General features: G+C 43.5%; 1 protein-coding gene across 1 annotated transcript in view; it reads left to right on the top strand.

Annotated features, from left to right (window-relative positions):
- Nucleotides 1-27,214, top strand: part of ERICH6 (glutamate rich 6) — a 124,765-nt gene that overhangs the window by 94,326 nt on the left and 3,225 nt on the right. The window contains exons 2-14 of the mRNA XM_026649915.1: nt 559-671; nt 1,652-1,712; nt 2,547-2,653; nt 9,262-9,337; nt 11,185-11,300; nt 14,002-14,064; nt 15,255-15,313; nt 15,412-15,528; nt 16,460-16,561; nt 16,641-16,798; nt 19,137-19,204; nt 22,928-23,085; nt 24,389-24,474. Of these exons, the coding sequence (XP_026505700.1) occupies nt 559-671; nt 1,652-1,712; nt 2,547-2,653; nt 9,262-9,337; nt 11,185-11,300; nt 14,002-14,064; nt 15,255-15,313; nt 15,412-15,528; nt 16,460-16,561; nt 16,641-16,798; nt 19,137-19,204; nt 22,928-23,085; nt 24,389-24,474 (1,284 nt within the window). The remainder of the gene's footprint in view (nt 1-558; nt 672-1,651; nt 1,713-2,546; nt 2,654-9,261; nt 9,338-11,184; nt 11,301-14,001; nt 14,065-15,254; nt 15,314-15,411; nt 15,529-16,459; nt 16,562-16,640; nt 16,799-19,136; nt 19,205-22,927; nt 23,086-24,388; nt 24,475-27,214) is intronic.

The following is a 27,214-nucleotide window of genomic DNA, read 5'->3' as shown; positions in this document are numbered from 1 at the left end:
CAGTGGGTCATCTAGTCCATCATTCCTTGCATCATGGCAATATTGAGGTTTTTCCCCAAAACCATCCTTGATAGGAAGATGTCTAGCATCTAATGTAGCCAAGATGATTTTGTAACCTATGTTGCACCTACCAAATGGCCTGTATAACTTTCTTAGCATAGCACTTTACATCTATTATGACTTGTTCTGTCCTCATTGATTGTCTCCTTATCTTTAGTTACTGTCCTCCTCCCTCCAGTTCCCCACTCCCAGATTGAATAAACATAGCTGTATCCGTTTTTCCTACGTTAGCCTTATTTCAGTCTTCATGCTTATTCAGTCCTTGAACCTCTGCTGAGAGGATTAGCAGAGGTGCCAGTGGAGGAGGAGGGACTGTATGAATATGTCTACTAGGAACTAGACAGAGTACAGTAATGTTCTTCCTAATGTGGCATTTTCTTTGTGCAAGGAGAGGGAAATTGAATTCCTTTAGACTGAGATAAGGTCATCTATTATAAACAGTGGGTCATTAGTGAGACAATAATGCTATGCAGAGAAGTGTCTTTCCCCTGTAAGCAGAACATACTGTCTTTTCAACTTGCTTAGCTCATCTGAAGACAGGAGTTCCACAGAGGTGGAATCAGAGAGCAGCCTCCAGGATGGGGTCACAGAACAGCCAGCTCCAGGCCCAGGTACAACTATGATGTAATTCCATCCTTGCTAGAGACTGGGGTTGTAGTGCATTGGGCATATAGGGGAAAGGAAAAATCAGTGCACACAACAAGGGAGGAGGCAGTGATCTGGAGCATGTAGGAAAAGGAAGTAAATACCTTGGGGCAAGAAAGAGAGGTGCACTGAAAAATGGGGTATAGGGTCAGAGCAATATTTTCAGTTTTAGATGCCTAAACTTTGACACCTAAATCTATATTTACGCTCCTAAATATGTAGCCTGATTTTCCAGAGGTGCTGAGCACACACATTCTCTATTAACTTCATTTAGGTACCTAGCTACAGATTTAGGTGCCTAGCTATAGACAGAGCCATCTCGTCCATAGGACAGACTGGGGCAACCGCCCCAGGCCCTGCGCTTTAGGGGGCCCCATGCTTCAGGATGTGGGGTCCTGGGGAACTAGCGGGAGGCCTGGCGCCGGCAGCAGTGAGCAACCCAGCCCCAGCCCGCCCCACCAGCTCCCGGTGTCGCTCAGGGGAGGGGGCAGAAGCCAGAAAGGGGCGGGTTTGGGGGAAGGGGTGGGGAAGGGAAGAGAAGAGGCGGGAGCTTGGGGGAAGGGGTGGAGTGGGGGCGGGGCCTGGGCCGGAGGGGTGGGGGTTGTCCTGGGCCCCACACCCCACTATGGATGGCCCTGGCTATAGGCACCCAAATTTGAGCACTTTTGCCTCAATAATCTGGACCATAAAATCACTGGTCAGGTGGGGAAGGGAAGGTGGTCACCCTTATCTGAAGCCAGGAAAAGGAGTTTACTCTCATTCTCATTTAAGACAGGGCATTTGCTCTGTTGGTTTTATTTAATTCAGTACAAAACAAGTTTTGTTTTTAATTTACATTCATGTCAACATACAATTCTTTAGTCTTCTAGAGCAGGTCAGAATTATGCTTATTACTAGTTTACAGATACAATCTAGTATAAATACTAGCGATTTTTGTATGTTACAGGTTCCAAAGTACTAGGAGGAATTAGAAGAGAAATTTCCACATCATTAGATACATTAAGCAGGTAAGGAAGGACCCACTTCAACTCCCATTTGAACTTAGTGGAATGATTTGCATTGATTTCAATGGGAGTTAGAGCAGGCTGTAGCTGAATTATTAATTCAACATAAAAGTTAATTTGTTTGTATTATTGTCTGAGCTGAGGTATGCTGTAACCATTCCTGATATGGGGACTGTACAACCAGATAGTCAATACAATCAGTACAATTAACTGTCGTCTTTGCTTTCACTCTTCTCCAGATGTTGGTCCTTAGTTATATTATGATCATTTGGTTGGAAAGAACCATGATCCATTGTCATGTAGATTTCTCTCACCCTAATTTCACAGCAAAATTGGTTATTCATCAAGAGGGGTACCTACATCTTAATATTCCCAGTGATGATGATTCCATAGCTTTCCTTACTCACATATTCCATTGTGAAACTGAAATTCTGTCCCTGATAACTTATGTGCAACTCTCCTTGCCTTTAGTGAAAGTTCTGTACATGTATCACAGGGCAGAATTAGGCCCTTATACAAGAAATATTTTTCTAATATTTAACTGAAATTTTCCCTGCTACAGTATAAGCCTATTACTGTGTGTTCTGTTCTTGTTGATTAATGAGGATAGTCATGGTGCTGTTATAATATGGGTACCTATCCAGTAGGAACTACATTAAGAGTACCCATTTATTTCATATAAGCCACTAAACAGCGAGCTAAGTGTAGCATTTTGTCTTTGGCAATAGGGCCTTAGGAGATGGCAAGCCATCTGACTTAACCATGGGTATTAGTAAGGCACTATGGGTAAAAAGCCCTTCCCCTAAAGTCTGATCATATTGCCTTTCACCTGCTTAGATTGCCTCAAGACAAGAGTTCAGCAGGAAAATCTGATGGGACCACAGAACCCAGAACCGAGACCAGCCTCCAGAAGAGCACCACAAAGCAACCAGCTCCCAACACAGGTATTATAGAACCAAATAAAGGTAGGACTGGAAGGAACCTCAAGAAATTAATGAGTCCAGCCCCTTGCACTGAGGCAAGACCAAGTAAACTTAGACCATCCTGACAGTGTTAGCGGCGCGTGAGCCCCCCCTTCGGGGAGGCTAGCCACACAGCTTCCCCTTCTGCCCAAGGCTCCACCCCTACCCCATGTCCACAGGAGCCCTGAGCGCTTGCCCCACCCTGTCCACCGGAGCCCTAAGTGCTCCCTCTCCCCTCGCGGCCAGAGGAGCCCTGGCTGAACTGCCCCGGGCCACCAGGCTGCCCCTAGTGCCAGCCCGCTGGCCTCCGGCTGGTGGTGCAGCTGAGCTCCTGCCAGCTTGGGGGAGAGGGCAGAGCATGGGCAGGGCCAGGGCTTGGTTTAGGGGAGGCTTAGGGGAGGCTTATACCCACTGCCCATGCCTGACAGGTGTTTGTCCAAACTGTTTTTAAAAACCTCCAATGATGGGCATTCCACAACTTCCCCGGAAGCCTATTCCAGAGGATAACTCCAACTATCAGGGTAAAGTTTTTCCTGATATCTAACCTAAATCTCCCTTGCTACAGATTAAGACCATTACTACTTCTCCTACCTTCAGTGGACATGGAGAACAATTGATCATAATCCTCTTTATTGCAACCCTTAACATATTTGAAGACTATTATTAGGTCTCCTGTCAGTCTTCTTTTCTCAAGACTAAACATATCCCATTTTTTAACCTTTCTACATAAGTCAGGTTTCTAAACCTTTTATCATTTTTGTTGCTCTCCTCTGAACTCCAATTTCTCCACATCTTTCCTAAAGTGTGGTGTCCTTGAATTGAACACGGTGCTCCAGCTGAGGCCTCCTGAGTGCCAAGTAGAGTGGGACACTTGCCTCCCATATCTTACATACTCTTGTTAATACACCCCAGAATGATATTAGCCTTTTTTGCAGCTGCATCACAGTGAAGACTCATATTCAGTGTTATCCACTATAACCCCAGATCCTTTTCAGAAGTACTATCCTCTATCCAGTTATTCCCCATTCTATAGCTGTGCATTTGATTTTTTTCCTCCTACGTATAATACTTAACACTTGTCTTTAATGAATTTCATCTTGTTGATTTCAGACCAATTCTCTGATTTGTCACAGTAATTTTGAATTCTAATCCTGTCCTCCAGAGTGCTTGCAACCCCTCCTAGTTTGATTTCATCTACAGATTTTATAAGCATACTCCCCACTCCATTATCCAAGTCACTAATGAAAATACAGTATTGACTAGTACTGGACCCAGGACTGACCTGTGCCCTCCCAGTTAGAAAGTGAAACATTGATAACTACTCTTTGAGTACAGTGTTTCAACTAGTTGTGCACCTACCTTTTAGTAATTTCATCTAGGCTACATATCCCTAATTTTCTTATGAGAATGCAGTGTGGAACTATGTCAAAAGCAGGCCCGCTGACAGCAATTCTGGCCCCAGGACAGAACAATCAATGGGTCCCCACACATGCACAAGCCGCACCTGCACGGACACAGACCACCTAACACTTGGGCGGTGCTGCACCTGCGCTGGCTGGTGCCCAGCGAGTTTCCGGCTGCACTGCTGGGCGCACTCTTGCAGCACGGCCAGGGCTTTGGCACGCCCGCCTGGTAGGGTTGCCAACTGTCTAATTGCGCAAACCCAAAGACCCTTGCCCCATCCCCTGCCCCGCCCCTTCACTGAGACCATGCAGGCTCTGAGAGGGAGTTTGGGTGCAGGAAGGGGTGCAGGGTATGGAGTCTAGGTTGGGGCAGGGGGTTGGGGTGCAGGAGGGGGCCGGCTCCCAAAAGCAACAGGCACGTCCCTTTAGCAGTGGCTCCTAGGTGGGGGGCCCAGGGGTCTCTGTGCACTGCTGCCCGCAGGCACTGCCACCACAGCTCCCTTTGGCTGCAGTTCCCGGCCAATGGGAGCTGCAGAGTCGGTGCTGGGGACACTGCGCGGAGACCCCCTTCCCTCCAGGGGCTTTAGGGATGTGCCGACTGCTTCCGGGAGCGGTGTGGAGTGAGGGTGGGCAGGAAGCCTGCCTTAGCTCCACTGTGCTGCCGCTGGCAGTGGCCAGGGCACCCTTTGCCCCCCCCCCCCCCCTTCAGCGGGCCTGATCAAAAGCCTTACTAAAAATCAAGATAGATCATATCTACTGCTTCCCTCCTATCCACTGTGCCAGTAACTCTCTCAGTAAAGGAAATTAGGTTGCTTTGGCATGATTTGTTCTTGACAAATCCATGTTGGCTATTCCTGGTAACCCTATTATCCTCCAGGTGTTTACAAATTCATTGTTTAATAATTTGTTTCAGCCTCTTTCCAGGTATCAAATTTAGGCTGACCGGTCTATAATTCATGGGGGCATCTTTGTTCCTCTTTTCAAAGCTAGGTACTATGTTTGCACTTTTCTAGTCTTCTGGGACATCACCCATCCTCCAGGAGTTCTCAAAGATAATTGCTAACGGTTCAGAGATTACTTCATTAAGTGCCCTAAGATGAATTTCATCAGGCCTTGCCAACTTGACTATCCCTAACTTATCTAAATATTCTTTAATCTGTTCTTTCCCTGCTTTGAATTCCTTCCCCTTTGTTGTTAATATTAATTGTGTTGAGTAGCTGATCACCATTAACCTTTTTAGTGAAGACTGAAGCAAAATAGGCATTAAACACCTCAGCTTTCTTCATGTCATCAGTTATTAGCTTTCTTTCTCCACTAAGTAGAGGACCTACACTTTCCTTTGTCTTTCTTTTGCTCCTAATGTACTTAAAGAACAACTTCTTATTGCCTTTTATTTCCCTTGCTAAATGTAACTCATTTTGTGCCTTAGCCTCTCTGATTTGTCCCTACGTGCTTTTCTATCCTTTTGTACTCCTTAGCAATTTGCCCAGGTTTCCCCTTTTTTAGGATTGCTTTTTTATTTTCAGGTCATTAAAAAGCTCCTGCAGCCATATTTGACTCTTACTGTTCTTCCTATCTTTCCTTAGAATCAGGATAGTGTGCAGTTATGCCTTTAATATTGCCACCTTGAGAAACTGCCAGCTCTCCTGAACTCTTTTCCCTTAGATTTTCTTCCCATGGGACCTTAACCTATCAGTTCTCTGAATTTGTTAAAGTCTGCTTTTTTGAAGTCCACCGTCCTTATTCTAGTACTCTCACTTCTTCCTTTCCTTAGAATCATACTGAAAGCTGGCACATCATCTTGAAAAAGCACAGTATGACCCAAAACTGGCAGTATCAAAGTGCATCATTTTTTCCTAGCATAGAAAGGATTAAGAATAAGCATTGCTCAGAGAATGAAAGCCAGGCACATATTAACATATGCACAGTGTAACTACTGGATTTCCCACCCTTCACAATCTGGTTCCAGAAAGAAGTGTCCTGCCTGTCTAGTTATCTGCCTTCTGAAAGGTGGTGTCTCATTAGATAGTTGGAAAATCTAATACAATTGCAACCTTAAAAAGAACAGTGTTCCTCTCTTCCACAGTGACTTCAGGTCCAACTAGGCTAGTCAGTTTAATAGTAACCCTATTTTATGTCGTTTATAAGGTCCCCTGCAAAGTATCTACTCCCCACTTAGAACAAAAACACTTTCTAGTGTAGGCACAGCTTATACTAGCAAAAGAGCTTTTTTACTGCTATAGCTTATCATAGTTCCCCAAAGAAAACAAGCTATGCCAGCAAAAACATATTTTTCCCCAATATAAATCATGTCCAGACTAGGGCTTTTACTGATATAAAAATATAATAAAAAACCTCAAATCCCTAAGTGACATTACTATACTGAGAAAAGTTTCTAGTGTCGACCAGGCCTAAACTAAAAGCCATCTGGATACAGCCCGATAGGAGATCAGATTAGATGATCACAGTGGTTTCTTCTGGCCTTGGAATCTATGAAAGTGGAGATCTAATAATCTTCAGGCAAGCACCCATCAACAAAAGGGATCAGTGTCCCACCTGTATAAATAAAGGGGATGTTGTATTAATTGTGATGTATTATATGGGCCCAACAAGTTAAAGGCATTAGCATAACCTGTAACTGTTCCATGTCAAACAGTTCTAAACAAGGTTTGGTATATGAGACCTTAGCCAGCTTAGTACCATGGAAAACACACTAGGAAACTCATACCAAAGGTCAGAAATTTATTGATTTGAAACACAAAAAAAGGAAAAGAATTAAAAGAAGGCAAAAAAACCAATTGAAACTGAGTGATTATGCAAAACAAAGTTAAAGTCTTTTTAGAGAGGGAATATGGGTTCGAATGCTGTTGCCTGGGATGTAGGCAGTCTGGTCTAGTAGTCAGAGCAGGAATCAGGTCTAGTGGCCTAGCAGGCACCCAGGTTGGGGAAACAAAGCCAAGGGTCAGCACCAGGGTCAACTGCTAATTACCAGAGCCAGGGGTCAAGCCAGAGTCAGAAGTCAGAGTCAGGACAGGTAAGTGATGGTGGAAGCGAGGTAAGGGCAGGAAATGGAGGAAAGGCAAGGATCAAGCACAATGCATGAGCCCAGTGGGAACAGGAGCAAAGGCAGGGGTGAGGTAGAAGCCAGGAGCAAAGCAAGAATTGGGAACAGGGTTGGGTGCAAGAAGCAGGGTCCCAGGGAGCTGCAACAGGAAATCACCTTGTTGCTCAAACAACTTCCTGTACCGCCGTCTGGCTTAAATAGCGGGGTTGGACCAATCGGTGGAGACTGGGTGCTCCTCCAATCAGCTTCTCAGCTCACCAGGTTTCAGCAAACATGAGGCAGAGGCCAGGGTGCAACAGTTGTCTGGGAACTACAAGGCCTGGGACACCACAGTGAGTCTTATTCCATCAAACAGTCCTCCTTGATGAGGAAGAAAGTGACTAGTTCCATTTAATCCTGAGTCAGGAATGATGGTCACTTTCCTGCTTTTGACAAAACAGATGGACCCAGAAGGGAGAGAAGAGAGATAAGATAGTAAAAATGAGGAAATACAGCTTTTGTTGATGTTCTCAGGAAACGGGGCTAGTCAGTCATAAACAGGTGCTTTGGGCTGGCCCATCACGCACCTGTTGCTCTGGACCCTGGCTTTCCTCCCCGGTCAGGGACATCTGGTTTGGTCAGGTTCTTCTCAGGCTGAGCAGAACTGGATGGGCTGTCTCATCTCATTGTGCTAGTGCTGCACAGCACAGTATTTTTTAGGCTCAAGTGAAAAGCGACAAGAGTGGGGGATGGAAAGAGAGAGACAAGGGAGGGGAAGACAGAGCAGGATCTCTCATGTAGCAGGCAAGGGTCCTTGCTGGTGCAGCGGTGATGGTCACGTGTTCCCACTATGTGCCAACATCTGGGTGTCATGATGGAAAGTCCCATACCAGTGGCTGTAGCAGTGGCGGTATTAGTCTTTCCCTGCCCTCCCAAAGTCTGTTTTTAAGGGCCCCAAAAAGGGGTGATTGGCTGAAATAGCTCCTCCCCTCATTATTTTGTCCATCAATTAGGCCTAATTTCCAATTCCACATTCCGCTTGTTTACTAAGCATGATCTTAACATAGTCCTTCAGTTTTATCAATAGGCCTTTTGTTTGGATTAATTTAGTCTGTCTTCTTTTTGTACATTTCCCCACAAATAGATTGTTATAGGTTATTATAACATTTAATGACCTTTCAGTTACTTTTCCACAGGTAAGCTCACAATTAGGATAAAGTTGTAGGCTCAATTATTACAAAAGAGAGCAAGAGGGGAAGGATTAGTAAATCCAATAAACAAGCGGGGGGCAAACTATCAAGAACTAGCCAACCACAATGAATGTGTCTTACCATGTGTCCTAAGGCAGCTAAGGAAGAAATTTTGTCCACCCCTTCCAAGAGTTAGTTCCTCAATCAAGTCTTTCACTGAGAAACTTGTGCTCTATGATCAACCAGAAAGAACATGGGATGAGAGCAGACCCAACACAGCCAAGGAGGGGCTTAGGGCAAAAGCTGATCATTGAAGTATTTATGTCCTAGATTTGAATGGACTTTATAAACAGAAACATAGCATATTGGCAGGCAGGGCACTTCGAGAAGGGTGGGCATAAGTGACTCTTAGTGCTAGACAAAAGGAGCACCTGAGCAGCTGAATTCTGCTGGGATTGAAACCTCCAGGTCAATAGCTTGGGAAGCCTAGTGAGGATAGTATTACTGTAGGTTAGTTGTTAGACTCAGGGCTGGCTCCAGGCACCAGCGGAGGATGCATGTGCCTGGGGCAGCACATGCTAAGGGGCGGCATATATATATATATTTTTTGCTTCGGCAGTTTGAGCGGCTTTTTTTGGGGGGGGGGGGGGGGCTTGGGACGGCAAAAATGGTAGAGCCGGCCCTGGTTAGACTGCATGCGGCAATAATAATCCCTCAAAACAGATTCAGGAGTTAGTCCTGAATACGTCATCTTTTTGAACTAAGTAGAAAATTTCTGCTCTTAAGAAGCACCTTGCTATGGAACTACCATTTAAAAAGTAGCACGTGTTTTAGTTTGGATTTTAACACATACAGTTCTCTCTCATGAACAGCAGCTGCAGTGAAGAGTCTGTGTGTTTAATCATTTAGTATTGTTTGTATTGCATGCATAGACTAGTTTGTTGTGTTCAACAGGTACAAAAGGCCTTCCTACAATATTAGGTGGAATTAGAAGAGAAACTTGCTCTCCCTCATTACACAAGTTAAGCAGGTAAGCACATGCAAAATTACCACAGAACTTAATATGACTTGTCAAACAGGATCAAAAGCTGGGAAACTTAGAACCAGTGAGGAAAGCTACTTACAAATCTCCATTGCTTTCATTGTTTTTCCTGAATATAGTTCAAGCCTGCTTTTAAGATATAGGCCTTGTCAAAGGTGTTTGACAGCCACAGAGACTGCGGTCTTCTATTTATCCACAAAGCTGGTACAGCATGGGCAATGGGCTACTCTTAGAATAAGCTTCAACCTGGATTTGGAGGGAAAGTATCTGTGAGTGAAAGGGTAGTTCATTCTCTATGTCCATCCTGTTTTGGCTTCTACTTAAATAACCAACAGGGGTGCCGATTATTTGTGCTATGTCTGTCTGGTGGTTGTTTTTGCGATGCCTGTTCACTAGGATCTGTACTAGGACCACCAACATATTTCATATACATTACTTGCTCATAGCTTTGAGCAAGCTAAAGCTTTCAACTCAACTGTTGAAGTCACCTCTCCAAGGTAGTAGGACAGCTGCACTGTGTAGTGGAAAAGGGAAGAGCTCTATGATGCTTTCAGTCTGTAAGGAACGTCTACACTTAAAATGCTACAGTGGTGCAGCTGTGCCGCTATGGCACTTCAGTGTGGACCAGTGGTTCTCAACTCATGGCTCGTGGGCCTCTTGCAGCCCAGTCAGTACACAGCTGGGGCCCATGTGACATCCTCAGGGCCATACAGGTAGTATATATATTGTGTGGATGCAGTCCATATACCGCATAGAGAGCTGCATATGCAGCCCACAATGGTAAATAGGCTGAGAATCACTGTTGTAGACACTTACTGCAGCAAAAAGGAGGAGTTCTCCCATCCCTGTAGTAAATCCATCTCCCCGAGAAGCGGTAACTAGGTTAATGGAAGAATTGTTCTATCAACCTAGCATGGCCTACATGGGGACTTAGGACAGCTTAACTATGTCACTCAGGGGATGGGAGGATGGATTTTTCACACCCAAGCAATGTAGCTGGGTCGATCTAATTTTCTAGTGTAGATCAGCCCTAATTTTAGATTTCATGTTATGCTTTAACTATAAATTGGATATAGCTGAGGTGGATTGTAATCTTCTGCATATGAAAGGTGTTGGAAATCAAGGGGATACGCAAGTGGATTTGCAAATTTTAACTCAGTGCTGTTTAAAATAGACTATACTTAAAGTTGATAATGTTTCACCTACTGAACATTTTTTCCTTCCCCATGCCTGCATCTATTATTTTGTTGTTTAAGTTTGCTCATGAGTCTTGGGCCCTTGGATTTGATTTATAAATTAAAAAGCCATAGATACTTAACAGGGTCTTTGTGATCAGACACAAGAAGAGAAAAGTCAAATACTGGAACAGTCAACCTTGATGGTGGAGCACAGGAATTTTAAATGCTGGTTTGATTAATCCTGGTTTCCCAGACTTGACATCTTTCATCTCAGTTCTTACCATGGAAGACAAGAATTTTTGTTTTAAAGTATAAAACAAACCTAGTGTTCATTTACTTGCTTCTTAATGCTTTGAGAGAGAAACCAATCTGAGATTTTCATAGTTTAATCTCAAAGGCCCTTTTTTAAGGACATTTTCGTTGTCTAGTCCATTGGAGACCTTCAGAAACTGACTTGATTGAGCGTAAGTCTATAAATCTTACAGACAGCAAAAATAAGTTTCTAGGCCTTTAGTCCTACATACATGTGTTACTCTAAATTCTAATAGTGTATTAAACACTCAAGTTGGAAAAACCTCCTGCTTGAATAGATTTTCAAAAGCAACTTCTTTGTGTCTACCATACATGATTAATTTGCAATTTGTGTTTTACATGTAGGGAAAGAAAAACATCTTATAATGTTGATTACTCAACTCAAGAGAAACCTTTAGGAATTTCAGTGTCAATGCAGACGGAAACAAGCTGGATTTATGAACATATGTACAGAAAAACCAGTAAGAAATGGCTTTGCTAGTTCAAGAATCTGTTGCTTACTGTATAAGAGCCAACTTGTGTAGTAGTAATTGCACATTTATAGCATTTTTCTTCTAAGGTGCCTAGTAACCAAGGGTTTGTGTAATTCCTTATTTTACACAAGGGTAAACTTGACACAGAAGTCAAGTGACTTTCCCCAAGGTTCTACAGCAAGTCAATGTCAGAGTTGGGAACAGAACCTAGGAGAGCTCCTTGCTATAACCACTTAGGGTGACCAGATGTCCCGATTGTATAGGGAGAGTCCCGATTTTGGGGTCTTTTTCTTATATAGACTCCTATTACCCCCCACCCCCGTCCCGATTTTTCACACTTGCTGTCTGGTCACCCTATAGCCACTAGATAGCACTTCTTCTAAATACAACTATTATTAAACATGTGACAGAATGTTCAGCTAGTAAGAAGAAAACCCAGCAGTCTGTGGGGGAATGCTCAGCAGATAAAAGACCTAGTTGTGTACCATATACCTATGGAAAATAACTTTCAAAGCCTCTAAATAGAGTTGAAAATATATGGCCTCTTTGCTTCTGCTGCTCAACTGAGTCATCCAGATTGGACCAAATGTTAGAGAGGTGCATGACTGGGATAATATCTTTTATTGGACCAACTCCTGTTGGTGAGAGAGACAAGCTCTTCTTCAGATCTGGGAAAGATACTCAGAGCATCACAGCTAAATGCAAGGTGGACAAGATTGTTTAGCATAAATAGCTAGCACATATTGTAAGGGACCATTCAAGGGAGAGTGGCCCATTAACACCTCTGCAGTCACAGGACAAAAAGAGGGGGTTAGTGGATTACAGATCTCTGTTTAGTCCATGATTTTTAGTGTCTGAAGTAATGAATTTAAGCTCCCAGGCTCATCTTTTGAAAGTGGATGAGGACTGATAGGTCACATATAGAGCGATCACTGTGTGAAAAGTGTGATAGGATGTTTTTATCATTTTCCTATTTCAATTCATTTGAGAGCATAGTGATTGTCTGGTTTTACTCACGTAGTTATTGGGACATTTAGTGCACCAGATGAGATACACCATATGTTGTGATAGGCATGTGCAGGATCCATGGATCTTGAAAGGTGTGTTGTGGGGAATGTTGATCATAGCAGTGGAGATATGTCTGCAGGTTTTGCATCTGTTGTTCTGGCAGCTTCTGGTGCTGCTTTGAGTTGGTGTGTCCTGGTCTGACAATAAGTTTGGAGAGGTGGGGGCGTTGTTTGAAGGCCAGAAATCAGGGTTCAGAAAAGATTTCTTTCAGGATGGGGTCCCCATCAAATATTGGTTGTAGTTATTTGATGATATCCCAGATAGGTTCCAGTCTGAGGTGTAGGCAATAACTAGGGGTGTGCAGTTGGAGGGGATTTCTGTATTGAAGCAGGTTCTCTTGAGGTATTTGGGTGGCCCATTCCATGATCGAATCTACTTCTCTTGTGGAGTGTCCCTGTTTGGTGAAGGAGGTTTTGAGTGTGTTAAGGTGTATATCCCAGACTTTCTTCTCGGAGCATATTCTGTGGTATCTGAGTGTCTGGCTGAAGATAGATTTCTTGTTTGGGATAATTATTGGATCTGTGAAGGTAGGTGGGATGATGTGTGGGTTTCTTGTATATAGACATGTGTAGGATTCCATTGTTGAAGCTGATTGTGGTGTCCAGGAAGCTGATGCTGGTGTGGGAGTGTTCTAGAGAGAGTTTAATGGATGGGTGGTCGTTGTTGAAGTTGTGGTGGAAATCTATGAGGGAGTTCAAGCCATCTGTCCAGAGGATGAAAATATCAATGTGTCTCAGGAATATCATTGGTTTTGTGGTGCATTTGTCCAGAAATTCTTCTTTAAGGTGGCCAATGAGGAGGCTGGCACATTGGGGAGCCATCCTAGTACCAATGGCTGTTCTCATGGTTTGGACAAAGTGTTTGTTGTTGAATATAAAAATATTATGGGGGAGGATGAAATGGATGAGTTTGGCAATGTGTTTGGGGTGGATATCTGAGGGTTGTCCATTGTCTTGTAAATATCTGAGGCAGGCAGCTCTGCCGTCATTGTGAGGGATGTTGGTGTATCGGGAAGTGACATCCATGGTGGCAAGGATGGTGTTCTGAGGCAGGTGGTTAATGTTGCAGAGTTTGTAGAAAAAGTTGGTTGTGTCCTGAAGGAAACTGGCTCAAAGGCTTGTCTCTAAATAAAAGATATTACTTACCCCCCTTGTGTCTCTAATATCCTGGGACCGACACGGCTACAACTACACTGCATCATCCAAATGCTATCTGCAGTGTTATTGTAGCTGTGTTGGTCCCAGGATGTGAGAAAGACAAGGTGGCTGAGCTAATACTTTTACTGGACAACCACTGTTGATTGGGATATCCTGTACAAAAGGGCTGCTCAATTAGACTTTAATGGATACTTATTTGTAAAATCCAATACAAACACATTGCAAGAGGAAATACTGGAGACAAGATGGAGCATCGAATGCCTGGGGCTTGTAGTCTCATGGCACCACGCCACTATATTAAAGAGAGGCCCGTCCACAGTGTAGCACTCAATGTATTTTGGTCTCCCCCCCTGGTGTTTCCTCTCCTCCAGCTCAGCATTCCCTGCAGCTCTTTTCTTTGACGAGATCAAACACATTGTCAAAGCTTGGCCACTGCCTATGTTGACTGTGTATTTTAATTCTAGTTCAGAGAAAGACTGAAGAGCTCAAGAAAGACAGCATTCACATCGCTACTGCTGCTGGAAATGGTAAACTGATACCCAGAGGAGCTGCTTCTGCTTTCCCTCTTGGAGGGCTGCATTCAATTCTGGACACACTAATACCTATTGGATAGTGACAAAGGGCAGGGAACTCAGAAAAGAGCAACAAAAATGGTTTGGGATTAGAAGGACTGACCAGATTAAAAGAACTAGAAGTGTGGCTTCTCTGAGCCATAACTGGGGGAATATGACTTGTTGCAAGATTGTGAAGGATGTAAATTGTAAGGTGGAAGGTGAATTATAAGGGGTGGCACAAGGAAATAAAACTAAGTAATAGGATTCGTTGTGACTGGATGTCAGGAAAAGCTTCCTGCCAACCATTTCTACTGGATTGGGAATAGCTGTCTGAGGGGAGTGGTGAAAACCCCCTTAATTTCGGATATTTATGTGTAGACTAAGGGCTTGTCTACACAGGCAACGTTAAAGCGCTGCCGTGGCACACCACTGGGAGACAGCTCTCCCGCTGCTCTAAAAAAAACAACAACAAAAACCCACCTCTACAAGGAGAGTAGCTACCAGTGCTGGGAGCCGTGCTGTCCAGTGCTGGTGCACTGTCTATACTGACACGTTACAGCGCTAAAACTTGCTGCGCTCAGGGGTGTGTTTTTTCACACGCCTGAGCAAGAAAGTTGCAGCATTGTAAAGTACCAGTGTAGACAAGCCCAAAATATAGGAAACAGTCTTGCACTGGCAGGGGATGGATTAGAAGACTTAATAGGAGTTTCCCCATCTCTAGCTTCCAGTCTCTTGCTTCTCAAGACAGCAGAGGTGGGAACTGCTTTAGACACTATAGCCCTAATCCAACACTTCACTTAAATGCTTAGATTTAAGCAGTGAGCAGTCCTGTTGACTTCAATGGGACTATTCCTTGTTTAAAATTAAGCCCATGCTTTACTGCACATGCTTAAGTACTGTATGGGATCAAGGCCTATATGTCCTTTCCCCGATCAACGCGGGGAAGGGCTCCACACTGATGGACAGCAACCCTACCAATGGTTTAGGAGCAGTGTGTTGATAAGCTCCAAAGATGTTCCAGCTAGGTGGCATGTGTTAAGGAAGGGGAGGGGAGAGAAGGGGTGTTGAAAAGCCAGGGAGGGAATTCCTCCCAAGATGCTAGGAAGAAATGCTCTCCTAGAACACAACGCCTTCCCTAATTAATTCTCATTGCTGCTATTCAGATATACATGCAGTGCTGTCACAAGACCTCAGCAGTTTAGGCATTTTGTGCGACATGGAGGTATGGTTCTCTGGTCCCTACAATTATACATTTTATTCTTAATTTTCCCTCTGAAAAAGAGCTGACTCTACACTGAATTTGCTGTTTTCAAATTTAAGTTTAATGAAGACTTCATAAGGCTGTTTGAGGAATCTCTGCGCACACTGTCCCATATTGGGCCACCAACTATTCTAGCATATAGGCCAGAATCATCAAGAGAAGGCCTGGAGATACAGGTGATGTTTCTTTCTGCTACATGGTAGTGTGTTTGTATTAACCCCCAAGAGCCGCAGGAGGGAAAAATGAAGTCTGTGTAAGATGCTGCCATCTGTCAAACTCAACTTGCAAGGGTTTCATTAGCAGTGAGGTGGTCATTCACTAGGGCACTGAAATGTCTAATCCACGTACCAAAATACATTAGACTGTGCAAGCATCCCACACTATTTTATGCTGAGGATATGTTTCTAGGGCAAAATCTAGTTCTTTCACTAAAACTGAGATATACAATCTTATTTTGGTTTATGCATAATGATGCACGCACAGTACATAGTTCTGGGTACCCAAAGTGGTATATGTTTATCTAATAAAGACAACACTGCTTCAAAAATAAGACAATGGCCAAGCAATCTAAATATCATTCTGTAAGGGCTGGGAGCTGGAAGTAGACAGTGTTCCACTGACCAGAGCTGCTCTTTAAACACACCTGATCATTTATCTGAATTTGATCCAGGGCGCTGGGACTAAGAAACGCCTTGTAAAATAAATAAATAAACAAACAAACAAGCAAGCAAGCCACAGGGGAAGGAGGAAAAACGGTCTCTGAAAATACTTTTTGCCAGGAACCCAGGCAACAAAAAATTTGCAACACTGCCCAGGCTCCTCTGTCACCAACTTTGCAGGAGCTAGACAGCTCTTCAAGATCCCTAATGAAATAAATTGGATAACTTACAGTGCTTGGCAATCTCCTTAGAAAGTAAAAGTGAGCCATAGTCTTCAAATTGTCATGCTAATCAGCTCAGAAGCTTGGTTGTGCATGCATAGACTGAAGTAAAGGACTTTAAAACATGGCGTTTTTGAAGGTGCCTCCTTTTCCTAGAATAGGAGGATTATAGAAACATCACATCACCATGCAAATCCTTGTTTTCCTCTCCCACGCCCCCATTGTAGATAGAAGAGGAATCTGCTGCAACATGTGAGTACTGTGGCAGCTTGCTGAAATTATTTCCTTCCTATGAAGATCTTGACCCAACCTCTGAAGATTATGAATCAGTAAGCGATTGGAAAGAGTTAACAGAGCTTCTCCACGAATCACCCCCTACTGGAGTAACACCACTGCTTTGCTTTTCAGTTTTTCTGTTGTGAGCAAAATCAGGATCTCTATGAGTACATCATTACTGAAAAAAAGATTTATGAGAATGCTAGAAATGAGTCAATCTCCATTGACCCTCATGCAGCCCACGGCAGTGAAGTGGACAGGCAGCAAGCAAGGGAGAAAGAATATCAAAGGTACCATCTGCTGGTAAAATATAGCGAACTGTGCAGTTAGTTCTTTTCGGGAACAACATTCTAACCTGGGGGAGACAATGCGGAGAAATTCAAAATATAGCAGATGGGAGTAAAAAGAGAATCTCCACCAAACAGGAGGAATATATGTCAGGAAAAGTCCAGAGAGGGCCTGGTCAGCATGTGTTAGTATATGCCCCACTTGCACTGTCTTCTAACTTATATTAGTGACATCTTTGGCTTTAGTAATCTTCAGAAAGTAAATGAAGCCAGACTCATAATCGCAAACTGACAGTGTTTAGGGCCTAAGTCTTGCCCCAAATGCTTAAGCCACATTTTTCAGAGAGATGCTGATTTTGGATGCCTTTGGTTTTGGGGTAACCAAACTGAGATACTTCGAACCCACTTGTCAGAGGTGCTGAATACTCGCAAAATTGACATGTATTTGGGTTGTGAGTGCTCATCACTTCTTAAAAGTTATATTTGGTGTGTGTGTGTGTATGTAATGTATATATATCAGGTCAGTCCTTGGTGTCAAGGTGGCAGTGAAGATCAATGGCAACTGCCCTGCAATCCCACATTACTACTACTTAGAGAGGTCTGTTTAGAGGGATTTATTAGATTGTTTTAGCATCAAGTGATCCTTCTAGCAGTAGCAATACAGAAAAAAGGCCAAACCTTTCAGGTATGCAAGACAGCAAGATAATGAGAAAACGGTAAAAGGTTTGTCTGTTCTCTCCAAACTCCATCTCTACCTACAGTAGCAGCACTATCCTGTACCATCAATCAAATGAAATGGTGACTTTATAGAAATCTCTCCTTCCTTAAAGAAAGAGAAAAGCAAAATAGGATGGAGCTGCAGAGAGTGGTAGAAATAGGCTAATGCCAGTACTCAGCGGTACAAATTTAATACTTCGAGAAGTCATTGGTAGAGCCTTTTTCTTGTCCAAGCTGAAAGATAATAACCAGATAAATGAATTCTAACCCTCTGCACAACTAATGAGTAATAAAAAGAGATTAGCTGGATAGTGATATCCCCACTGCAGTATGGACTGGTCATCCGTTTTACTGCATATCTTACTGTGCATGTCCAGTTTCTCGGCCCTTAAAAGGAAGCCAAAAGCCAGTGCAAATATCTGGGCCTACTCCATAAACTTAAAGAACAAAAATAAAGTGCCAGGGGAAATGTTAAGAACATTTCTATCCCTAAACGCTGAGTTACAGTAGGAGTTCCATGTACTCCTATAATTTATGTACTCCTATAATGTAAGTATATTGCACTATGTACCAAATTTATAATGTATTTGGCTTAATTTTAAACTTAGATAAAGAGAATAACATCACAGAATAGCATTAAATAACAGCCCCCAATTATCGGTTTTGTTTCTTCCTAATCTATTCTTGCCATGGCTTGCCCAGCATTGGCTATTAGGACAGATTCTTGAGCAGACTTTAGAAGTATGTTTAGCCAGCATAACATACCTGAAGCTGTGCTGGATACAAAACTGCAAGAGAGAGGCCATTATTTTCTGTATTAAGAAATCTGCGTAGTGTGGATAAATTCCAGTCATTCCATCTTGAATTCCAGTATGCCCACTGCCCTAGCTGTTTAAAAAGATGTTGCACATTATTCAAAGGCTGGGTCAGCTTGTCAAGATAACTCATGGCAGTGTAGAAGTCTTCACCGTGAAATAAAAATCTGTCACATAGTCTGTTAATTTAGGGCTCATGAGACTTCACAGACATTCAGCACAAAATAAAACCAGATCTTCTGACTCAATCTTTTATCGGACCCCAGCAGTTCTGAGCTTAGGAATTCTTTCTTTGTTTTCCAGCTCATCAGCGTTACTGGCAGAATTTTTGTTATCATTTTATCACCACACTGAATATCCTCAGAAGCAAGAGAGGAAATTTCCAGCTCTGTCACCATAACACCATATTCTGTACTTTCCCTTATGTTCTGAATATCAGTTACAAAATATCAATTAAAGAATCTTGCAAGATGTCAAATCTCTTCTATACAAGATGCATATTTACTAATGAGCTAAAAACTGTAATGTATGCAGAGTTGGTCAAACAATCAAGTAACAGTCAAATTTTACATCATACAGTAATCTATAAATGGGCCCAATTCTCCTTTTGTGCACAGATTTCATAGTGGCATCATTTTACTGTAGCCAATGGAGTTACTTGCAGTTGCAGAAGTAAGAGGAGAATCAGGCCCAAATAGCTGTCAAACAGCAGCTCACTTGCATTACTGCTGCAAGGACATTTGAATTGCACTTGTACCTTTCGAAGCAAGATGTTTGGAATTGATGTCCTGTATGTTTTTGCTTTATAGGCAACAGGAAAGACAAATAGCAAAACAGTTTGCATTCATGGCAGCAGAGCAGGCCAGCTTCGTTGAATGTGAGTTGGATTTTTTTTATTGTTACAATGAACTTCAACTGAAAATTTGTGCCAGAGTTGGAACGGGCTCTCTCACTGGATTTGGATTTCAGTGCCTGCTTTCTAATTTATTAGCAAGTGTGCCCTGCCTTTTACGTTAAGGTGGCTCCTAGCGTGAAAAAAGAAACAGGCCCAGTTGTGTTACACACTTACACAGGGTGGCATATCTCATTCAGACTTCAAAGGCTTAGGCTTGAACTGTTTGCTTTAATATACAATTTTACACACACACAAGCTACCTTAATAGAACATGAAGGTTGCAAAGTCAAGCCCTGAAAAGTTAGGAAATGCCAGAATTAAGGTTGCCTGTGCAATCTTCAGTTGGCCTCTTTGCACATATGCATTATGACAGTCTGTAATTACAGTTTTTCACAGGACCATGCTTCATTCAGTGCACAGGATGGGTGGTGCTCAGTTCATGAGAAGCTATTCGCACATTTTGTTTTATCCTCATTGTTCAATGTGTGGTCCTGAGCCTTATTTGCTGCACATTATTCAGAGTCTCTCCTGAAGTGAGAATTATTAATTTTCTCATGGGCTCATCACTGTAGTGTCTAAGTGCTTCACAAATATTAACTTATCTTCAAAAAACTCCAGTGACATGAGGGTTGGTATTATCCCCATTTTACAGATGAGGAACTGAGGCACCGAGATTAAGGTAAAAAGTATACACTTATTTGGGCACCCAATTTGAGATGCTTAGGACCTGGTTTTTCAGTGTACTTATTATGTAGCACTTTATGTATTCAAGCACAACTCCCATTGACTTCAGTTGCAGTTGTGAGTGCTCAGCACTTCTGGAAATTGAGCCCCCTGGTCTCAGGCCGAAAGGAAGAACACACAATTAGTGACCAACTGTGAAAAGTTTGATTTAAGTGACTTGCCCAGCATCACCTAGGAACCCTGTGGCAGAGGCAGGGATAGAATCCAATTCTCCAAGACCACATTCAACTGCCTTAATCATGAGACCATCCTTCCTCTTCCTGCAATCCCCAGCCTCATTCACTAGACAGCTTCCAATTTTTTATGGGGGGGGTGGAGGGGAGAAGTAGGGGTCCTACAAAAAACAGTCTCCTTCACTGCATAGCCCTGATTTAGCCTCAAAGCAGATCTAGCCTGTGCACTGAATGAGACAGGGGTCCGGGGGGGGGGGGGGGGGGGAGGGGAATGTGATCATGTAATTAAAGACTGTATCATAATACATATACAGCAGGGGGCCAAATTAAGGGAGCAAAGTAACCTTAACTCTGGCATTTCCTAACTTTGTAGTGCTTGACTTTGCAATCTTAGGCTTGGTCTACACTTACCCCCCAATTCGAACTAAGGTACGCAACTTCAGCTACGTGAATAACGTAGCTGAAGTTCCAAGTACCTTAGTTCGAACTTACCTCGGTCCACACGCGGCAGGCAGGCTCCCCCGTCGACGCCGCGGTACTCCTCTCGTACAGCTGGAGTACCGCAGTCGACGGCGATCACTTCCTGGTTCGACTTATCGCGTTCAGACAAGACGCGATAAGTCGAACCCAGAACTTCGATTCCCAGCCGCCGAACTAGCGGCTGGGTGTAGACAAGCCCTTAATAATCTTCTTTTAATGTAGGTTGTGTGTGTAATGTCCTAGGATTTGAAAAAAGCAAACTGAAAAACATTCCTTCATGTGGCATCATATTGTCACCCATATGGGTCATCAGCAGAGTTTGAACCTTTGGATTCACTGCACAGACCTCTGTCACTTGAGCTGAGTAACTGATAGCATTAGAAGTTTGTCATCCTCTATGCAAACCAGCACAGCAGGGTGCAAGATATAGCCATTAAAAGTGAGTTTCACAGAAATTTGTTGACAGAGGAATGGTGAGATTCAAGAATCCTGATTTTCATTCTGGGCTCTGAAAGTGACTGTGCACTAGTGTGAACAGACCCTTATGCCCTCTGCCCCTGTCTTCTCTTCCCCACCACTGATTCCTTGTCCCAGTCCCATTCTCCTTACCTACCCAGTCCTACTTTCCATTCCTCTAGTCCATCATCTCAGTTTGGAAAGGACTGGCTGGGCAAGAAGACAATCTGTCTCTCCCCTTAAATGATAATTGGGAATCATTTAAGAACACCTTAGTAGGTGCCCAAAATATCAAAATTGAGGAAGGCGGCCATGCTGGTAAAAAAACTGACCTGGTTTAGAGGGGAAGTAAAGACAGCTAAAAAAAATTATACGTAACAAAGAAAGGGAAGTAAATAGGAATTAAATAAAATCAGAAGTTAGGAATTGTAGAAATTTGATAAGGGAAGCAAACAGACACAAGGAGAAATCTGTGGCCAGAAGATTAGAGTTAAGGACAATAAGAAGGAGTTTTTAAAATGTTAGGAACAAAAAGAATCCTGACAATGGTATTGGTCCATTACTAGATGGAAATGGAAGAATTATCAATAATAATGCAGAAAAGGCAGAAGTATTCAATAAATATTTCTGTTCTGCACTTGAGGAAAAAAAAGATGATTTAATAACATCCGGTGATAACACTCTTTCCATTCCACTTGTATCTCTGGAGCATGATAAACGGAAGCTACTAAAGTTAGGTCCAGATAGCTAGCTCTTTTAAAATTCCTGGATGCATGTTGAGAGCTCACTAGATCATTAATATTGCTTTTCAATAAGTGTTGGAGCACTGGGGAAGTTCCAGAAGACTGGAAGAAAGCTAATGTGCCATTTTTGAAAAGGGTAAACAGGATGACCTGGGAATTATAGGCCTGTCAATATTGATCCCAGGCAAGATAATGGGAGCCGCTATCATTAAAAGAGGGTGGGTAATGTAGTAAATGCAAATCAACATGCATTTATGGAAAATAGATGCTGTCAAACTAACTTGATATATGTTTTTGATGAGATTACAAGTTTGGTTGATAAAGGGAATGGCATTGATGTAATAGACTTCTGTAAGACGTTTGACTTGATATTGCATGATATTTTGATTAAAACTAGAATGATATAAAATTAACACAGCACACATTAAATAGATTAAAGACTGGCTAATTGTTAGGTCTCAAAATGTAATTGTAAATGGCAAATTTTCATTGAGTGAGTGTGTTTCTAGTGTGATCCTGCAGGGATCTGTTCTGTCCCCTACACTATAACATTTTTATCAATGATCTGGAAGAAAGCTTGCAGAAGACACAGAAATTGGGGGAGTGGTAAATAAGGAAGAGGACAGCTCTGAGAGGAGGGAGCATGCCCAGTGAGGACAGAATTTTCAGAGATTTTAGCTGTTAAGCTTTAGCAAGTCTCTACAGAGACTGAATTTTTCAAATGCTTATAACTTGGCCAAATTTGGGCAGATTTCCACAGGTATGGCAGAATCCACATCCTTGACACAAAGGCCACCCCTCAAGTGCCTGCTGCAAAGGAAGTAGGCGCCAGAGCGTTTCAGAGAAAAGGTCTCAAGAATTTAACAACGTATTTTTCCATAGCCGCCTTCTCTGAAATGGCCAATCTGTTTTGGCTGAAATATTCCAAAACATTTTCAAGCCACGCCAGACACCCAGCATGGAAAATTTCTGCGCAAACGGTTGAAGTTTGCAAGTTATAAGCAACTGAAAACAGGGTCTTCTAATGAGAAATGTTGGGCAAACTTAATAATATGTGGTGCTACTAGCGCCCCACCTATAAATATGTAACTCTTTTCTTTTCTCCTTAGATTCAAAGCAACTCAAAACCATTTCCTACCAGCTCTCCCGTGAGCCACCTTCCCCTGGAGGCTGGACTCTCATGCCTTATGAGACAGTTGAAAGAATAGAGAAAGAGGAAATTAACTACAGTATTACTTGCTGTGACTTTACCATTGCGGGTGGAAAGGTAACAGCGCCTGTACTTTCTCTGTGATAGATCCCCATTCTTGGGTCTGACCCTTCCAGGGTGACATTCACCTCTGTGCACACGGCCATGCACTTAAGAAGGGCCTTAGTGGGACTTAAATGATGTGTTGGCCTTTCACTGCCTCTGGTCATTGGGGTGAGTTTCACTCCCAGTGTGCAAGAGGCCAGGAACTCACAACACTGAGGAATTTAGAGAGCTGCTCCCTCCACCATGGACTGACCCACAGTTCTGTGGCCAGCAAAGGAGCTTCATCCATTTGCTGCTTTGCCAGCAGCCATTGGGACAGTTTTAGTGACTTAAGCTTTTAGTGTTTCTTGACAGTCAGAGTCTTGCTAATTTCCTTTTCTTTTTGCCTTTACCTGGTAGTCCTCTCCATCTTAGCTTGTGTCTGAAATGGGAATACAGTGCAATACTTCTGTTGAGGAACAAAATGAGCTGTAACACGTAGCAGGGGAGCATGATCTAGTAATGAAAGCACTAGGCCAGCGGTTCAGGAGATCTGTGTTCTAATCCTAGAACTTCAAACCTCTCTGTGCCTGTCTAAAGTAATTGTATGGCCACCATTACCACAGGCATCTTATAGACTTTGGAGATGTCTACACTAGCAAGCTTACAGCCACACAGCTATACCAAAGCAGCTGCGCCGCTGTAAGATCGCTTGTGTAGCCACTCTATGTTGATGGGAGAGAGCTCTCCTGTCAACATAATAAAACCACCTCCATGAGCACTGGTAGCTGTGTTGGCGGGAGAAGGTCTCCCACTGACATAGCGCTGTGCACACCGGCACGTCTGTCGGTGTAACTTATGCCCCTGCAGCTCCCATCGGCCTTGGTTCCGGCCAATGGGAGCTGCGGGGTGGGGGTGGGGGGCACTTGGGTCAGGGTCAGTGTGCGGAGCCCCCTGGATGCCTCTACATGTAGGAGCTGGAAGGGGGACATGCTGCTGCTGCTTCCAGGAGCTGTGCGGAGTGGGGCAAGCCCTAGACCCCACTCCCCAGCAGGAGCTCGAGGGCCAGATTAAAACATCTGAAGGGCTGGATGCAGCCCCCGGGCTGTAGTTTGCCCACCCCTGCCTTAGATTGTAAAGTCTTCAGGGCACAGATCCAAGTAACATGTGGAGGGTGAGTGAGCCAAGCTAAGAGCCAGGCTTTCCTGCAGTGGGTGTAATAAGGCACTAAGCTCTTAAGAAGATAAACACATAAACAATTGGGAGATTGTGCCTTTAATAGTGAGGTTTATGTGAAGATCCAACTCATCATTTTTTTCTTCTTTTTAATATGTAGCTAGTGAAGCGACAGTTCTTGGAAAAATACTACAAACACGGAGGAAAGTTCCTTACCATATTTCCAGACGGTACAGCACAATTATTGTATCCTTCACAAGCTCATTTACCTGAGCAGTCCAGAAATTTGATCACATTTTAAAAAATTAGTTCCTTTTACCTCAGAATAACTTGATGTATCACTCACATTTGCTACCGCAGCCCAAACAAATGCTAATTTTAAAAAATTGATTTAGATTTTCAAGACCAACTAGTGACACCTTCAATGGCCCCTGATTTTCAGGAAGGACTGAACATCTGCCCTGTGAAAGTACAGATCCCTTCCTAATGTCTCAGGTTAGGCACCCAAAAATTACTGCTCACTTGACAATTTAGGCTTTAAATCTTAACTAGTATTTTATGGTGATAAAGGCATGTTCTACAAACGATGCCAGTCTCAATCTGAGAAGTTCTATTCCTGATGACCAGAATAACTCCTCTTTTCTCCAAGGAACTCCAGCTGCTGTAGAAGTACTAAGTGTTACTGCTGTAATAGGTTCAAGATTTGAACTCTCTGCATTCTTGACTGAGCATTGCCTGGTAATATTTCATGACAAGAGGATGTTTGTTTGGAGAACTAGATTGGATTTCTATGTGAGAGGGTGGCAGGGCAACACAAGAATAGGAGCCACTTATTTGCCAACCCCCCGCCCTGAAGTAACAGAAGGCTCAGACATACTAACTTAGAATCAATGGGGGGAGGGGGAAGCAAAGCTTCCCCAAACCTGGGAATGGCAAAGGATAAAACCTACCCTGAAGTCTTAGCTGTCACTGTGGTGATTGCTACGGAGATTCTAGAACAGCCACAGTAAGTTCCACAACCTTAATGATAGTGGGGTTACTGCCGCATTGTAATGAAACTGGCTTGCATCAGGGCATACTCTATTTTGAAGCATATGCATTCAAAACAGAACAGAGCTTGGTTTGAAATAACAAATACCTTTAATACCCTTAAGTATCCTAGAGCACTTGGCAAAGCCACAAGCTGGACGCTGGTAGTGCTGCACTGATGCTCCCAATGTGCGCCCTGCAGCATGTCACACACAGGCTCAGCTCTTAGAACCTTTGTGCTGTACTGACTTGGCCAGGGCACCAGGTAGATCTGCCTCTCTTTTGGAAAGAGCACTGGGAGATCATTTACCTGCAGTTGGCGCTTCAGTTTAACACCTCAAATGGAGCTGCACCTCTCACAGTGCAATAGCCTCCCCTGCCCCAGTGTAGCACTGGAGTGTCAATCACTGGGAGCAACTATGTGGCCAAGTTCACCCACAAGCTTCTTCAGGAGACGCAAGCACTTTAGAACCTGAGCTATGCTGATATACCCCCAGCCATGCGTGTCCATTCTTGAAAATGACTTTCAAATGGGTAGATCTAAGATTAACCTTTTGAGAAGTGTCCTGTGTTTAAGAAGGATCATGTAAAAGATACTAGGGACAGATACAAGTCATGAATTTACAAGACATCAAGAACTGTTTAAACCCAACAGAAATATAACATCTCCAAGTGACTCTGTAGTCCTGAAACTAGCTTTACCATTGTCCATTGCAACACTCTAAGATCCTCTTGTTGTTTTTCCTTTGCAGCGACATTTTTCTGACTCAGTGACACACCAGACAGGACTTATTAAAATACTGTTCCCAAAATGAACATGGGTTTGAAATAACTTCCCTGCCTTTGCTACCATCCCCCACCCCTACTCAGTTCCAGAGATAGAGCTATTAATTAGTATTGTCAAATTACAAGATGCCATAAATGTGCATGACGCATGTTAAATCAAGTCTACCAGAGATAATTTATCCCTGGGCTCAAAGATATTTCTGAAGAGCAAATGTTTTGCTTTTCAGATTGCACTAAGTGTTTGGGTTTGTTGGGTTTTTGTTGCTTGGGGGTTTTGTTTTTTTATTTGCGTTATGATTTCCATGGGGACGATACATCCGGCCCCAGATTTCCTTATAGGGTTTCACTGCTCCCATTACAATTACACAAGTTGATTCAATATACCCAGAACATTTTTCCAGATATGTGTCCATAGGCGCTGACTTTTATTTTTCTCTGGGGGTGCTCCAGCCCCTCTCTGCCCTTCCCCATCCCCCAAGACCCTGCCCTCACTCTGCCTCTTTCCACCCCTGCTGCACCCCCTCCCCAAGGCCCTGTCCATCTGCCACTTGCTGCTCTCCACCCTGCTCCAAACCCCTCCCTAAGCTGCTGATCAGCTGTTTGGTGGTGCCCCCAGCCTAGCTGATTGGGGGTGCTGCCAAACAACTGTGGCTGGTGGGTGTTGAGCACCCACTATTTTTTTGGAGCACCCACGGAGTCAGCGCCTATGTATGTGTCTTTAGTGTACATTTGCTAAGTGGCGTTACCTACCTCTTTGGTTACTATTGTAAGGAATCATTTCTGTTTAAATGGGAGAACACGTTAATAGAGTCCTCCATCCCTCACCACTTATTGCTGGTTACATACAGATCACCTGTACACACAGCTCCTCACAGGCTACAATGAAACATTTTTTTGGAAACCTGTAAGCCAGGGGTGGCCAACCTGAGGCTCCGGAGCCACATGCGGCTCTTCAGAAGTTAATATGTGGCTCGTATAGGCACCAACTCTGGGGCTGGAGCTACAGGCACCAACTTTCCAATGTGCCAGGGTGTGTGCTCACTGCTCAACCCCTGGCTCTGCCACAGACCCTGCCCCCACTCCACCCCTTCCCACCCCCTCCTCTGAGCCTGCAGTGCCCTCACTCCTCCCCCCTCCTCTCCCAGAGCCTCCTGCACACCATGAAACAGCT

Source organism: Terrapene carolina, unplaced genomic scaffold, assembly GCF_002925995.2.
Source record: "Terrapene carolina triunguis isolate 2854851 unplaced genomic scaffold, T_m_triunguis-2.0 Scaffold88, whole genome shotgun sequence".
Lineage (NCBI taxonomy): Eukaryota > Metazoa > Chordata > Testudines > Emydidae > Terrapene > Terrapene triunguis.
This window is presented reverse-complemented; position numbering and strand designations above follow the sequence as displayed.